This window comes from Terrapene carolina, unplaced genomic scaffold (assembly GCF_002925995.2).
Source record: "Terrapene carolina triunguis isolate 2854851 unplaced genomic scaffold, T_m_triunguis-2.0 Scaffold236, whole genome shotgun sequence".
In the NCBI taxonomy this organism is placed as follows: domain Eukaryota; kingdom Metazoa; phylum Chordata; order Testudines; family Emydidae; genus Terrapene; species Terrapene triunguis.
The window spans coordinates 15,093,138-15,110,139 of NW_020664587.1; the positions used below are offsets into that span (position 1 = coordinate 15,093,138).

General features: G+C 55.1%; 1 protein-coding gene across 1 annotated transcript in view; it reads right to left on the reverse strand.

Annotated features, from left to right (window-relative positions):
• Positions 1 to 6,605, reverse strand: part of DLGAP3 (DLG associated protein 3) — a 26,186-nt gene extending 19,581 nt beyond the window's left edge. Inside the window, exon 1 of the mRNA XM_026657160.1 lies at positions 5,592 to 6,605. Within this exon, the coding sequence (XP_026512945.1) occupies positions 5,592 to 6,605 (1,014 nt within the window). The remainder of the gene's footprint in view (positions 1 to 5,591) is intronic.
• Positions 6,606 to 17,002: the final 10,397 nt, after the last annotated feature.

A 17,002-nucleotide genomic window follows, 5' to 3' on the forward strand; every position in this document is an offset into this window, starting at 1 on the left:
TGGGGTCTGTGGGACCAGGCCTGGGGACTCGGAGCGTCCACACTGCATTGTGAACCTGGTTTTACAATTGCAAGACCCGGGTCTCACAGACCTGCTAACGCACCCATACTGCACTGCCCAGACCTTCTGACTAGGCTGCGGCTTGAGCTGTGTCCACACTGCAAAATGACAGTTGGACCAAGTCTCAGTGGGCCTCGGACTCAGACTCACCTCCCAGCAGGATCCTCGGACCCTGGTCCCGAGTGCTGGCTGACCTGAGTCAGACTGATTTGTGTGTGGACGGAACGGGGGCTGCGGCTCAAACCTGAGTCAGAGCTGGGACTCAGTGTGCAGGGCAGACATACCCTCAAGGGCCTACAAAGCTCAGTGCTCGCCCTTCCCCGGCCACAGGGGAGCTGCCATCAAAGAGCCAGTCCTGTTCCCAGAAGCACAGCGACCCCCAGCACCACCCCTCCCGTTAGTTAATCCATGGGTGGATGGTGCCAGCTAGAACCCTGCTGAAGCAGGAGAGCAGGCTGGGTGATTCAGGCGAGCAGGGAAGAAGACAGCTACTCCCCACAGCACCCAGCCAGCGACTGATAGCTCATCTCTGAGCCCCTGCTGCAGGGAAGACACAGGCAGATGCAGGAAGAGTTGCCGATGGTTCAGCAAGAGGGGGGGCTTCCCTCTGCCGCAGCACGGAGCCAGCTCCCCAGCACGGCACTAGGAGGCGTTATGCCACCAGCCATAGCGCCATCAGCAGGTCATAGGAAACCCAGGGCTTGAACTTCTGTCCTCGGTATTTAACACCCATCCCCAAGGGCATCGTCTGGCGATGCCCTCAAGTCCCCTTCTCTATGCCCTCCTCCTCCAATCGACTAGGGGAGGGGACACAATGCTGAGCATCTCCTTCCCCCAGCAGGGGCTGAAAGGGGCACGCCCAGACCCTGCTCCGGGGAGACCCATGGGAGCACAAGGCTGTGTGCAGGGACTGAACCTGTAATCCTCCCAGGACCCTACCAGACCAGCCATCTCGGCCTTTCAAACACATGGCGCCAGGCGTGGCCCTGTCCCCCAGCTGTCACTAGTAACTCCGCGTAGCCGCTGAAAGGTCCCAGCCCATCACCCTGGTCTTGGGGCTCCCATAGCACAGAACAGAGCAAGCAGCTCCAGCTCTGCCCCTCTGTGCCTCGCCGCTGAGCAGCTCTCAGGAACTGGGGCAGGCCGGGGGATCACTCAGAGGAGCACGAGGCAGAAGCACTGAAGAGCGGAGCTGGGACAGGAGCCTAGACACATCTGTCGCACACTGGACCCGATTCTGCCACCAGGGAGAGGGAAACAGGGGGCAGGCTAGGAGCAGGAAGCTGGGAACCAAGCCAGGTCCTGGATCCCATCTCACGCACCCCAAACCCAGAGGGGTGGAGCTCAGTCCCAGGGGACTGTAGACAGCCATGGAGCTACATGCCCATCACACAGGCGGGGTGAGGGCCAGCCCTGGCTCATCACCAAGCCATCTACCCCCCTGCCCCCTGTAGAGCTCTATCTAGCTAGAGAGACAGACCGACCGCCCTTCTGTGGGCAGACACATGCCTATCCACATGCTGTATCTGCCACGGCTCTGCCCTGGGTCTAGGCTCACATTTAAAGGAAGCCGGGTGGGGTGACTCTCTGAAGCAGCCGTAGCAAAGGAGTCCTTTCAAAGCAGCAGGACCCAATCCGGACCTCCCGCTCCAGCTGCCAGAGCCGGAGGGAGAGGTGGTTTGGCAGAGACAAGCTCTCGGGAGGACACGTTAGGAGGAGGGGAGCTTTCCTCGGAAAGGCGAGCGCTCATTAAAAGCAGCCAACGCCGGCCAGCTGTCAGAGTGTGTGGGTGAAGCTGAGCGTTGATCCCACCGCTCAGAACAAGGGCGGAGAACCTCTGTGCCCTTCTCGGCCAGCTCATTCAATCGTCCTGCTGCCCCTGCCCTCTCTGCCTCCCACCTGGTCTCTGGGAGCCCCCCGGCACTAAGGGGCGCTGTGCCGCTGGCCACTTGTGGTCACTGAGGGTCGGCCCCATCACCCTTTTCCCCCTAGTGCGGGGCCGTCCCATGCAATCCCCTTTCGCTTCCTAAAATCATCCCTGCTGGCTTCAGTGGGATACCATATTCCTCGCTTCCTGCCCTACACTCCAATGGCAGTGACATTGCTAGGTGCTATCGGTACGCAGTACTGCTTAGAGGAAGGGTGACCAGGTGTCTGGTTTTTGACCGGAACAGCTGGTCGAAAAGGGACCCTAGCAGCTCCGGTCAGCACTGCTGATCGGGCTGTTAAAAGTCTGGTTGATGGTGCTGTGGTGCTAAGGCAGGCTAGTCCCTACCTGTCCTGGCTGGCTCCGCGCTGCACCCCAGAAGCGGCTGGCAGGTCCGGCTCCTAGGCAGGGGCACCACGGGGCTCTGTGCGCTGCCCCTGCCCCGAGCACCCGCTTCGCACTTCCATTGGCCAGGAACCGGCCAATGGGAGCTGAGGGGCGGTGCCTGCACGTGAGAGCGGCGTGTGGAGCCTCCTGCCCCCACCATCCCTGCCTAGGACCCGGACCTGCTGGCTGCTTCCGGGGCATGCGCAGCACAGTGCAAGGACAGGCAAGCAGCCTGCCTTCCCCCCCCCCCCCCCCCACTGCGCCGCTGACCAGGAGCATCCGAGGTAAGCCCGCTCTCAACCCCAACCCCCTGCCCCAACCCTGAGCCCCCCCCAACCCAGAGCACCCTCCTGCACCCTAAATCCCTCATCCCCAGCCCCACCCCAGTGTCCGCACCCCCAGCCAGAGCCCTCTCCTGCACCCTGAACCCCTCATTTCTGGCCCCACACCGGAGCCTGCACACCCAGTTAGAGCCCTCACCCCTTCCCGCACCCCAACCCCCTACCCCAGCCCTGTGAAAGTGAGTGAGGGTGGGGTAGAGTGAGCCACCGAGGGAGGGGGAATGTATTGAGTGGGGGGCGGGGCCTTGGGGAAGGGGCGGGGCCTCAGGGAAGGGGCAGGAGTAGGGTGTTCGGTTTTGTGCGACTAGAAAGTTGGCAACCCTACTTAGAGGCTGCAACCAAGTTCAGGGCCTCAGCGTGCCAGGTGCTATACAGACCCATAGTGAGAGACAGCCCCTGCCCTACAATCTGAATAGACCACGAGTGGGAGAGCGGAGGCAATATCGCCCCCCTTTCACACCAGGGGAACTGAGGCACAGAGCGGCTAAGCAACATGACCACGGTCACATTGGAGGCCTAGGGCAGAGGAGGGAGTTGAACTCCCATTTTCTGACCCCAGCTCAAGACCTGAAGCACAAGCCCATCCCCCACCTCCCCCAGCCACCTGCTACCCCGAGAGCTGCAGCTGCAGGGACAGCCCGGGAAGGAGCCGGGGACACAGACAAGAGGCTGGGAATCTGCTAAGTGCTCTGGAGCTCACCACAGGCCCAGTCCAGATCAATCAATAATAATAATTCAGCCGGGGGGGAGGGCAGAAGCGAGCTGTGCTTGCAGTTAGCGGGAAAGGCAGGCAAGACACATCTGGAAGTGTCCCCCCGCAGGGCCTGGTGTGACAAGCCACGGGAGTGCTGGTGGCACATGCCTGCTTGGCAGTGACCTTCCCAAAGTCAGACCCATTTCACCGGGGAACGGCGTTGGACAAGCGCGTGCTTTGCAGCGGAAGCAGAGAAGCCTGGTCTTCAGACCAGGAGAACAGGAGTCAGGACTCCTGGGTTCTGTTCCTGCCGCTGGCTCTCTGTATGCCGCATTGTTGTAGCCGAGCTGGTCCCAGATATGAGAGAGACAAGGTGGGTGAGGTAATGTCTTTCCTTGGACCAGCTTCTGTGGGTGAGAGAGAGAAGCTTTTGAGCTACACACAGCTCTTCCTCAGGTCTCTCTGAGTGACCTTGGACAAGTGCCTGTCCCGCTCTGTGCCTCAGTTTCCCAGGGTCCAGCAGCACCTACCAAAGCACACCAGGTGTGAGGATTCACATGGTCCTCTGGCATCCTGGGATGAAACAATGCCAGGATTTGCACATGGCATCACCTTGCAGTGACCTCGCACTCATCTCATCACCACATGATACCTGGAGGGACCCAGTCATCTCAGGCCCCTTGAATACCCTACGGTCTAGAACAGGGAGATCCCCCTACTGAAACTGGGAGGAGCCAGGACTGATGCCCCTAAGTCAGTGCCAGGTCAGGAATGTTTGCCCTTTGCATCACCCCACCACTGAGAGCCCTGCAGGCTCAGGAGGCTGAGTGAGGAGAAGCAGAGAAGGCTGGCGCTGGCTGGGTGTGGGCCTTTCCCTGACAAAGCCACACCCCCCCCCCTTGGCAAACCAAAGCCTCAGCCAAGCGGGTCACAGCAGGGCATGGGCGGTCTGGATTCTGGAGAGCGGGCAGGAAAGAGACTGCCCACTGCCCACATGGCTGTTGGTGGGGCCACAACGAAACCAAGACTGAGCGGCAGGATTGGGGCACCCAGAGTAAAGTCTTCCAAAGTGGGGGGGGGGCACTGGGTGTGTGCAGGGCAGGGGGTTGGCAAGGGTGGAATATGGGGGTGTGGAGCACAGTGGGAGTGGGGTTGGGTGGGGTTGGGTCCAGCCCGGCATAGGGATGGGGGGCGGATAGTTCAGGCCATTGTTCAGCGTTTGGCTCAGGACCTGGCTCCAGTCTCCCTGGTTACGTCGTTGGGAAGCAGGTGACCCTCAGCTGGGTTTTCCTTGTTCCAGCCCAGGAGGGAGCTGGAGACCAGGACCATCCCCTTTGGACCGACAACCCAAGCTTCTCTGCATCCCATCCCCGGCTCCCGCCCCATTCGCTCCCGGGCTCTATGTGCTACGACCGACTCGTGCCCATAGGTGGCAGCAGCCCACTGGCCCTGTGGCTCCAGGATCCCCGAGTCCCGGTCTCAGCCACACAGGGACATTCTCTGGCTTTCCACGGTTCACTTGCCTTCCCTACGGCACCCGCAGCCCAGCGCAGTGAGTCCAGCCCTGTCTGCACGCCCCACCGCACAGCTCCCCGGCTGCCCCACCGCCCCTGGGAATCCCATCAGAGCAGCCACTGACCATGGCCCGGGGGCATCGTGCTTCTGTGCACGGCGCTTCAGAGACAACGCCTGGGTTAAGGCCATGGCTGCAGCGGAGGCTGCAATTCACCATTGCCGAAAGCTGCCGGAGTGCACGGGGGTTGTGTGCGCGGAGAGATGTGTGCGGTGGGGCGTCCAGGCCAAAGGAACTGGATTTGTAAGAAGTTCATCCCCAGATCTCCAGCCCATAAAGAAGAGCCCGTGGGTTGGCTCAGCAGAGGGGGAAGGCCCCTGACAAAGGTCAAGGAGTATCCAGAGACTTGTCTGCGCTGGGGTATTTTTACCAGGCCTTCCCATTGCTGCAAGCCCTAGTGTAGAAGGGGCACCTGCTCTTGGTGCTGCGTCTGGCTAGCTCTCTGCAGGGCTGGGAGACGCAGCGCTGATGATGACCGCCCTCTGCGCTGGGGCGGAGTGACTTCCAGACACTGCAACCAGGCTGGACGGGAACCAACGATTGACACCTGCAGGCTTGTCCCCCCCGTCCCCCAGCCAAGCCAGCCCGCCCCCCCAGTGCACACCTCACCTGAAGGTAATGGTAGCCTCTGTCTTTGGCTTTTGCCTCCTGCAGTACCAAGGCTTTCTCCTGGCTGCCTCCCGAGCTGGGATATGCCTCCCGGGCTTGGCTGACCGTCATGGTGTGCCAGGCACTCCTCTTCAGCGTCTGGCCGTCCAGCGACATGGACATGCCAGCGCAGGCCAGGCACTTGCCCTCCCCCCCGCTTTTTAGACTCTTCAAGGTCAAGTCTCTGAAGGCACTTTCAGGAGCATCCACACAGTACTGGGTGCCCTGGTCCACGGCGTGCCGGCCGGACACCAGGTAGCTGCTGTCGCTGTCCAGGTTGTCGTCAGAGCTCCACCAGCCCATCATCTTGGGCCGGTGCCGGGAGTCCAGCTTGCGGTCTTTGCTCTTGCTCCGCTTGCTGTGCCGGGACTGGTGGTGCTGGTGGTGATGGTGGTACCCATCCCCCCGGCCCTCCATCTTGGTGCCGTTGTACTCCCGCTTGGCCGGGGCCTCCAGGGAGTGGGACTTGGCGAAGAGCTTCTGGACGGAGTGGACCAGGTGGCGGATGCGGCTGGGGCTTTCGCTGCGCTGCTCCGTGGTGCTGGCCCGCTGGTACTGCAGCGTGTGGAAGCCATCATGGTGCAGCGGCAGCTGCTTCTCAAACTGGTCCAGCAGGGTGGGGGGCAGGCGGTTGATCTTGCTAGAGGGGTGGGTGGCCGCCATGCACTCGTCGCAGGAGTCGTACTGCTGCTGCGTATGGTGCATCCTGGGGAAGGTGCTGCTGCTGCTGGCGGAGAGCGGCTCGATCAGGCTCATCGGCCCTCCTGGGCACTCAGCGGGGATCCCGGGGCTCCGAGAGGGGCAGTAGCGGTGATCCAAAGAACAAGGCTCACTGGGGCTGAGGAGGTGCGACTGCCTGGATTCCTGGCTGTGGCGGATGTAGTCCAGGGGCTGGTCACAGTCCTCTGGGATGCAGTGACACGGGTGCCCTGTGGAGCTCTGTGATTGGCTGCGCTCCCCATGATAGCCCTTCATGGTGTCAGAACCTTGCCCGGAACTTCCTCATTGTGCCGGATGATCCCTGCGGGGTCCCCTGCGGAGACAGGACAGACACATTAGCCATCTCCCATCCCACTGGCGCCTGGGCAGGTTTCCAAGCCCTGCCTCTCTTTGCACCTTCAACCTGCCCATGCGGAGAACGGTCGGTGGCGTCTCTGTACCCACCTTTCTATGAGAGCAGACTGTATGAGCCTGCTCGTCAGCTGGTGCAAATCAGCACGGCTCCTCTGACCATCTACACCAGCCAAAGATCTGGCCCTCCGCGTCTAAAAACCCGACTGTGCCTGCCAATCAAGTCTGAAAGGATGGCAAAATTATGGGTGCTGAAAAGGGAACCCCAAGTAAGGCAGGTCTGTGAGCCCTGTCCAAAGTCATGCTCACGTGCAAAGCCGGCACAGGACGGACGTTCCATTTCACACAGAAAAGGTATATTAGAATTGGAAAAGGTGCAGAGAAGGGCAACCAGAATGATTAGGGGGATAGAACCGCTTCCATATGAGGAGAGATTAAAAAGACTGGGACAGCTCAGCTTGGAAAAGAGATGACCGAAGGGGACGTGAGAGAGGTCTATAAAATCAGGAATGGTGTGGAGAAAGAGTTATTTACCCCTTCCCATAACACAAGAACCAGGGGTCACCCCATGAAATTAACAGGCAGCAGGTTTCTGTTGAGATGAGTTCCTGTCTGCATCCTGTAAAACTTGCCCATACCGGTATTGCCCTGGCCTCTTCTTTTGTCATTCAGTGTTGCACGCATTCTAAAGCAATATGCATTTCCTCACCTTTTGGGGGCGAAGCCAGACTTTGAGGCACCTGCTCCCCTACTTGGTGTAAACTTTGCTTGTGCCAATCAGAAGCGAACACAAACAGGTTTTGGGCCCCGTCCCCTATGACACTTCTATGATGTCATAGTTGGTACTTTATGGGCTGCCTGCCATGTGCAGGCAGGGAGAGGAGAAAGAAAAACGAATCCTGTGTATCCTGTGTACACCCGTAACCGAGCCTGATCACCTCGAAGCCTCTCTCTCAGCTCACGTGTTTCAAACAGAGTTTCTACATTTGCCGGTCGTTATGCGTTGGTTTGTATTCGTAAGTATCAGTTATTACTAATTGCTGCATCTTTGTTTATAATTATTGTTAGTAGATATTTTAGTCATTGTGTGTTTTAAGTTTCATTAACTCTATTAGCTAATCAAACGCTGCTCCCTTACCCCTTGTAATTATCCCCAATAAAACTTTAAATTGATTAATTTTAGTTGTGTGTGTGTGTGTGTCTGCAGTTTGCATCGTGACCCATACTCTCCTTGCATCCCTTACCAATATAGTCTATTGCCACGAGCAGCCTGGTAAATAACAGGCCTGCATTTTCTTTCACCCCTGCATGCCCGTGGCAATCCACAGTTTCAAACAAATAAAAGGAAGTATTTCTTCACACAACGCACAGTCAACCTGTGGAACTCCTTGCCAGAGGATGTTGTGGAGGCCAAAAGTCTAACTGGGTTCAAAGAAGAATTAGGTAAATTTACAGAGGATAAGTCAAGATAGTAAGAGACACAACCCTGGGTGTCCCTAAGCCTCTGACTGCTAGAAACTGGGACAGGACAACAGCGAGATAGATCACTCGATAAATTGTCCTGTTCTGTTCATTCCCACTGAAGCACTGGAAGACAGGACCCTGGGCTAGATGGAGTAGGTCTGACTGGATTTTGAGATTTCAAAATCTGGCTTCACTCCCAATCAGAACAAACCCCAAACATTTCAAAGGTCTCCACAAAATAAATTGTGGTTTTTTTTAAATGTGTTTTGGATCAATTGAAACATTTCATGGTGATTTTAATTTTGGTCAGTGTTCTACTATTCTACATACTAGAACACAGAATGAAAAACGATCAAAATGAAAAGTCGTTTCAAAATGAAAAATCTAAAGGTTTCATTCCAACACTTCAAAACGGGACATTTCAACATTGTCGGAACATTCTCCACCCCCCAGTTTTCCTCCTAGATGAAATTTTAATCCTAAGCATTTTGATTTAATCCCAACTGCACTGGCCGGTGGAAAATGGTTCTGCGTTTTTCCAACCAGCTCTACTCACGTGGCTTATAATGTGCTGAAATAAGGAGTCGGAGGGGAGAGAGAGGGCCCACTGTGATATGAAATCTCAATCCATCCTCATTCTACCTGCAGATCTTCAATCAAGCCGTCGAAATGGCACTTCTGCCGTGTTCCAGTGGAGGTTACAGAGGTATTTATAGAAGCTACCTTGAAACCTCAGGAACCTATCAGTCCATTTATCAAAACGCCTGCAGTTCCCCATTCAAGACAGGCAAACAATAAGAAGAAAGAAATTGAGCAAAGAAAGTTAAACTGTACCCAGGGCATCTTATTCAACATGAGGCTCGAACCAAACGGCCTGGCTCCTCTAACAGGCTGTCTCGTGGGCTCTGAGCCATGAACTGAACAGTCTCCCGGGAATTGAAGCTGGCATTTCTCTCACATGGCTTTTTTAATGATGATTTCCTTATACATTGGTGAGGGACTGGCATGAGCTGGCACTGGCTGGGGCTATGAGACGTGCTAACCTGACTCTAAGCTGTTACTCCAGCATTGCATCCAGTTCTCAGACACACCCACGGCTGCAGGAAACAGCTGTTCCATACCACACCCAGTGGTTACCAGTGAGAACGCTGCTTTTTTCAGTCTCTCAGAGGAGTCCTACTAGCAATCTAGGCAGCCTACAGCAATGCTACTTTAAGCTGGGATGTTTCCATCTCTCCCACACTTACCAGGGGTGGGCCAGACCAGTACTTGTATGGGAGACCCTAATGGAAAAGCCATGGTGTTATAGGGCATGATGATGAGTCACTAGGGAGCGCTGTACTCTCTTGAATCCATATTGATTCCAATGCCCCAGCAGTCCTGCTAAAAATAATACTCCAGTATTCTGCCCAAACCACTGCACTCCTACAGTAGCACTACTGGAAGACGTAGTGGTGCTTTGGGTAACTCTTTCATTAGGTTTGGGTTCTGGCTGAGATGTAAAACCAAGCTCTTGACCCCATGTTGCCATTAAGGATCCCAGGGCACTTTTCCCAGCAGCAGAGGGCGTTGACCCCAATGTCCTGGCCAAACTGAATCGGTATAGCCTACCTCCTGCCATTCTCCTTGCAGTTCCAAGTGGATTTGGGATCTTTCTTCACTTCCTGTCCTAAACCGATGAGTAATGTTGCAGAGTGCTGTTAAACAGCTGCCACGTTCCATCCTAGAGGCAGCTGCATTTCCATGGGGTGGAAGTCAAGACCCGTAGGGATACCTTGTAAAGGGTTTGGGATGAAAGGTGTTGTGTGTATGTATTTTTATACCCCGCCTCTCAACCAGAAGGATGCCAAAGCACTTTTCAAATCACTCACAACAGTCTGTTAAATAGAACACGGCATCTGCTTAATAATAATACCCAGCTTTCATATAGCAATTTTCATCAGTAGATCTCAAAGCACTTGATCCCCAAACTATCATGATCCCCATTGTACAGATGAGGAAACTGAGGCACGGGGGGGACGACTAATTTATGCAAGGTGACCCAACAGGCCAGTGGCAGAGACAGGGATAGAACTCAGGTCTGAATGCCAAGGCAGCACTCTAGCCACTAGGCAATACTGCCTCCCTATAGTACACTCCCTATAGTTTAGGCGTGTGCAGTTTCTTGAGAGGCAGCATGGGCTGGAGGGTTGGAAATCCACAGCCCCCTCCCCCCATTCTAATGCTGGACTTGGGCAAGACTCACCACCTCTCTGCCTCAGTTTCCCCATCTCATCTTGAGAACAGTAATGCTCCTCCACAGGAGTTAATAGAGGTCTAGTGCTTTGAACGTAGACAGTGCTCTATATGCTAAGTATCATTAGGAGCAGAGGTGGAGAATACCTCTTACAAGGGGAGTTTAAGGAAGCAGAATGCAATTACCCCCATTGGAATCTGGGCCGGGCATAAGCTTACGTTAACCCTATCATTGCATGGGATCTTTAATGACCACCAGCAGAGAGAGTTTGCTTTTGTGTCCCATTCCCCACCTATACCAAACCAGGGCTCTGTGCTCAAATGGATCCTACTGATCCAGCGGTGCTTGGAGGGCTCCCATCCAAATACCAACCCAGCCTGAAACGACTCAGCCAGTAGTTACTCAACCAGATCGGAAGGGAAGCACGGTGCAAGATGGAGTAGTGGGGCTAGGTACCGCCAGCAAAGTAGAAGGAGAGGCAGAAATTTCCCAAAGCTGTAAAACTGTGAAGAAATATGGTCTTATGGGTCAGTCACTGAACTGGGTTTCAGTCCTCAGCTCTGCTACAGGCTCCTTGGACAAGTCACTTCATCTCTCTGCACTCATGAGTCTTGTGAATTTCACCCAAGAGCTGCTGGGGTAGGGGAGGGGTATTTTTCTTCACCCTGAAATATTTCCCGGTAGCAATTGAGGGAGGGGAACTGGCTTAGTAAAACTTGCCAGCCTGGTTGCGTCTTTTCTCCCCTTCACCCTTTTTTAATGATTAGTTCTAGCAGCTCATGAAAAAATAAAAGCGCCATCTCCGGAGACACAAGAAACAAGGTCACCTTATTCCCCTAGCAGCTCGTTCAGGGCTTGGTTCGTGTGGGAGCCGATAGAACACAAATCATTGTTTAATTATTAATAAACATTAAACCACCCATATTAAAGGGGAAGGAAAGCCACATGGCAACACATCTTCTCGGCAGACAGACAGACAGACACCAGCCTCCCCCGGAATGGGCTGGACAGCTGGACTGCAGCGGCAATAGCTTACGAATACGCCGCTTGACAGCTCAGAGTGCCTGGTGCCACCATAAAGCATGAGTCGGACAAATCAATTCAGATGCCACAAGAACATTTTTTTACAATAAAAAGAACAGGAGTACTTGTGGCACCTTAGAGACTAACACCTTGTGGCACCTTAGAGACTTATGCTCTAATAAATTTGTTAGTCTCTAAGGTGCCACAAGTACTCCTGTTCTTTTTGCGGATACAGACTAACACGGCTGCTACTCTGAAACCTTTTTTTACAATGGCTTTTGAAAGCTGCCGGAAGTGTCTTGACTCAGCTGTTCTGCGTGGCTACAAAAGTCAAATGCAAAGTGCCCCATCCCCAGGTCTGCTGATGGTCTTCAGTGCTGACCCACAACCCCACCTGTTATTCCAGTCCAGAGCTCCCCACACACAGCTCTGCCAATGCCCCTCAATCCTCACCCACTTCACCCCCTGCTGTTTCAGCCCTGGACTCCCACACACTCTCTGCCAATGCCCCTTCACCCTGACCTGCAACTCTTCTTGCTATTCCAGCCTTGGCCTCCCCATACAGCTCTGCCAACACCCATCAATCCGGCAAAGTCCCGTTCTCTATCGGCTCAGTCTGCTCCCTGTCCTAACAGCAGCTAACCAGAGACTGAAAGCTACAAGGAGCAAGCAGGACAGGCCCGGTCTGACCACTACACCTGCTCACTCATTTGACTGGTTAATATGAAGAGCTTCTGAGTGAGCTTTTAAAAGCCATTAATTTCAAAGGGGACCGGATCCGCCTATGAGCCTAGTTGCTGAGCTGAGGAGCCAAAGAGGTCTTGGGGCATCCAAGGCTGAAACACGGACCCTGGGACCCTCACCAGCTCGGCTGGCTCGGAGGCCAGACATTCATGCTTCTGAAAGGAGACTCACAAATTAGAGAGGGTTCAGAAAGAGAAACCCTGCCTCCCGCGAGAGACGTGAGAAGCGCCATCTCTTTAGTGGGTGCAAGAGAAGGGTTAAGAGGTGACTTGATCACAGTCTACAAGTTCCTAGATCTCTGATAGCAGCCGGCTCTTTAATTTAGCAGCAAAAGGCAGAATGAGACCCAGCGGCCAAAAGCAGAAGCCAGAGAAATCCAGCCTAGAAGTAAGACGAGGGCTAATTAGCCACTGGACCAACTTCCCGAGGGATGTGGCGGAGCCTCCGTCACTTGAAGTCTTTAAATCCAGCGATATGCCGTTGCTCCACCAACACTGCAGACTTGATGCAGGAATTACTGGGTGAGGTTCTGTGGCTTGGGTCAGACAGGAGGTCAGCCTACATGCTCAGAATGATCCCTTCGGGCTTGAAAATCTATACCTCTACGAACTGGAGCTGCAGGGAGATAGCACAGGGAAGACGCTTAAAACAGCTGACAACAAGGAAAATGCAGAAGGAGGCATTTAAAAGCTAAGCAGCAATGTTGGGGGAATGAGGTGAACCCAGAATATCTGCCAGGCCCCCCCCCCATTTTGGGTCCAGGTTCTCCCCTTGAAGGTGCTGAGAGAGAGAGCAGCTCTGCATTGGAGAGTGAGAGATTCATGTGGTCTCCTTCCATCACGCAGCAACAGCCTGCATCCCAGACACTGTGAAAACCCACAATGGGGTCTGCATGGGGGATTGCGTGTGTATTTTTTACCTCATTAGAACCCGTCAGAGGGCTGGCTTTGTTATGACTATAAATGAGGAAATTACTTATTCTCCAGCATAGCTTGGCTAATTAACAGGCGTCATTAGCGCTCTTGTTAGCATATTTAGCAAGGGCGCCTAGGGCAACCTGTCTTCAAATCATATGTTAGGAAAGGTAGACTGTACTTGAGACAAAGGTAATTGCAAAAGAGGTGGCTTTTCCTAGAGAGAGAAGGGGAGGATTGGAAGTCTTCCCTTGTTAGCTCAGCTGCAGCCACCTTCCTCAGCTGTTTAGATCCCGTTGGCGGTAACTCGTGGTGGGAGTTGAGTCTGATGCAGATCAAGGGCGTAACATGAAGGGAGGAGCCCGTTCATATTGCAGTTGTTTACGGAGATTCAGAGCCAAGTGGAGCTTGACACCGGGGTGGGCAAATGGAATCAGAAAACTAATTCCTGATCTTCAGGCAAAATCCAGGAGGAGGGATCCTCAGCTGATTCAAATCATCCCAGGTCCACTACCACCACAGCTATTTACACCCGCTGAGGGTCTGGCCCAACATGAGGTGGGATTGAGGTGCATGGGCAGAGCTGTGTGTGGGCAGCCCAGGGCTGGGTTTGCAGGGAGGGCTGCAGATCAGGAGTGAGGTGCATGGGCACAGCTGTGTGCCCACGTGCCCAGGCTATGCCAAGCTCTATCCAAAGCTACGTCGCTCAGTTTCCCAAATGCTGAATTTTCTCTTTGAACGACTCCCCAGTTCACACGACTTCTCCGGCCAGGGATTCACTACAGGACTCAGCTCCGCCTTCGGCCTCTGGGAGAAACTGCCATTGCCATGAGGGGGCCTGGCAGAACAACGGGAGGGCTGCGGGTGCGATGCCAGGAGAGGGACGCTCATGGCTCAAAACTGCCCTGGGATCTCTCTGACCCCCGGCAACTGGGAGTGAGGTCTCTTGATGACAGGGGGTGACAGAACAGGCCTCCAGAGGGACAGGACCACAAGCAGCACAGGAGGCTGAGAATGAAACAGCCTGGGAACACGGCTCTTCTAATAAGCTTTCCCACTCGCCTTTCCTCCATCCTCCAGGCTGGATCATTCGGTCCTGCTTCCCTCCCTCCCAATCCGACTCCTGCTCTAATGAGGCTCCCTAATTGCTCCATCTGAAGCTCCCGAGCTGCCGCCTGTTAAAGGAAAAGGCAGCTGTCCTCCCAGGGAGCTATCTCACGGCAGGCCTCCTCGCACACCCACTTCCGAGCCGCCCCTCGGAGGTCGCCAGGGGTTCCGAGAGGAGGATCGGGCCCGGAGGACTCCCACAGACGTGAGCGTGGTGTAAAGCGAGAGGAGAATCAGGCCCATCCTCTTGCCTTAATGAATCCTAGTTCTTTATTTATTAAAACGGCGGCTGCTTCCAACACCCTCCACCCGGCGTGAGCGAGCAGCGAGGGCGCGCCGTACCGCAGGGAGGGAGCATGCCATGAAAAGCAGACACTACGCAGCAAGGCTTCGAGCCGCATGCCGACCCGGCTGCCCTGCTCGGCTACGATTACAGGAGAGGCTCCGGCTCCATGCAGAGGCAGACTGGAGCCCAGGGTCCAGAACCGCCCCCAGAGCTGGGCGGGGAGCTCAGATCTGCACTCAGATGCAGCAGCTGGCCTCGATCGCCCGGGTGCAAGTGTAATACACCGGCTTAGTGCATGTGAGCCGTGTCGCCCCCTAGCAGCAGCGCCCAGCAATGGCAGGAGGCCGCTCCTCAGAGACCCAGGAGTTACTCCGTTAGCTCAGCCAGCAGGGAGGCAGCGTGGTTAGGGCTCTGGAGACCTGGGCTCTGCCAATGACCTGCTGGGTGACCTGTGTCCTCTGGGCCTATTTAGATTGTAAGTAGTTCAGGGCAAGGTTTGTCTCCCATCATGCTTCTGTACAGCACCTAGCACATTTGGGCCTCCGAAGATCCTCACTAACTAGCAAGGTTTGCATGTAGCTGTGGTTCATTCCCTAGACTCCTAGGACATTTGGGTCTGGATTCGAGGCTCAGCTCCATCTCCAATTCAAAGCAAAAAACCCAGAGGCGATTCCATAGCGTGGCCATGGGCTGGGTTCTCTGACTTCTTAACTGCACCGGCAATTATAGGTGGCCAATAGGGGCAGTGAAATCTCATGCTTCAGGGCACAGGCTGATCCCTGCAAGGGTCAGGAAGGAACCCGCCACAGCACAGAGGACTGTGCCCTCCTCTCAGGCATCAGCCAAAGGCAGGATGAGGGACCAGTAGTCCAGCTGGCTATGGCAGATGAGTATCCCAGCTCAGGGGACTCCAGCGTCTCTGAAGCCAGGCTAAAAACCAATGGGGGAGAAGATTGAGATGAAAATCCAAACTCTCCCGTCTGGAGAGCCGTAGTGAGCGTGGAGGGGCATGAGGGTGCCTGGGCTAGGCAGGGGAGGGCGTTGTGCTAGCCGACAGGCGATCACAGGATAGATTTCACTGCTGCTGTCGTGAGACCCTCAGAGGGGACGTCTCCAGCGGGGGGTGAGCCCCCAGCCTGCCCCCCTGGACCGCCCACTCCCCGCTGCCGTGACGACGCACCCAGAGAATGAACGGCTCCTGCCTGGATGGGGCTCAGAGGGACTCCCGGATGCAACCCCTGGAATAAGGGCCTCCAAACCAGCTCCCAGATGGGGACTCTGCTCCGAGCACCTGAGCCTTTTCCCCAGCGGCGCTAGCTTCAGAGCTGCGCATTGAACGGCACACTCTGCGGAAACGTGAGCCGCGGCGTCCAAAGGCCACCAGGCGAGCAGGGTTTCCCGACTGCCCCAGTCTGGCCTCCTCCACCTAGGGGTGCAGGGCCGGGCTTTCAGCCTGGGCTCTGGAGATGGAATTCCTCGCACTCCTCCAGGCCGGGGCTGGACCTGTTCTGTAAACAGGAAGAAGGCTCCAATCGCTGGGGCTGCCCTCTAGGACCACTCATGTCCCTTCCGTACGGATTGACGCCGCTTTCCAGGGTTAGGGGAGGAGGAGCAGTGAAGCATCCCAGCCTAGTGGTTAGAGCCAGAAACTGGAAGCCAGGATACCTGCGTTCTTCTAGTCCTTTCTCTGTGCGAGGAAAGTCACGGACTCACTCCAGTTTAGCGGCTTGTAGAATGAGGATAATATCAATCGGCCAGCCAGGCGCCTTTCCCGAGTACTGAACTCAGGTGGGAAATGTTGGAATTTAAGGGTCCGTCAGCAGGGGAGACCCCAATCGCCAAGGTTTATCACAAAACATGAGGTTTCCATTAAAACAAACTGCTGCCCTCTGCTGGATGGAATCACAACTGTTCCCGCGTGCATCATAAGCCCTGTACTGCCAACAACTAATGGAGATTCTCCGTGAGCTCAAGTAGTCAGGGCCTGTCCTTTTGGAGCAGAGTAGATAGCCAGTGTGTGCAGCAGTGGTCAACTTGGGGGTGAAAATCCGATTGAGACAGGAGGGGGAGCTCTCACGGAGGAGAAGAAGAGCTGGTGGGGTGTCCTCCAATCCAGGGCAAGGAAGGGGAGCTCCTCTCTGCTTTTAGCAAAGGCATGGTCATTCTGTTCTGTGTTTGTACAGGGCCTAGCACCGTGGGGCCCTGCTCCGCAGCCAGGTGTTATTGCAATCCGGATAATGACTGAGAATAGGAAGCTGGGCTCCCCTCACACTCACTGAAGAACCAGGCCACAGATTTATTGTGATGTCCTGCAGTGCCCTGGCTGAGCTGGGGGTATGGGGCAGTAGGTAGCCAAGGTTGGGGGGAGCAGAAGTATAATCTCCTAGCTCTAAAGTAAGCAAGCAAATCGCTTTAAATATCGCAAACATGTTGGTAAGAATGAGTCAAAATAGCAGAGGAGCCGGTTATTATGCACCGCGCGGGCTTTTGTGCCGGGGAATTAGTTGAATTAAACAAAGCAAGGCCC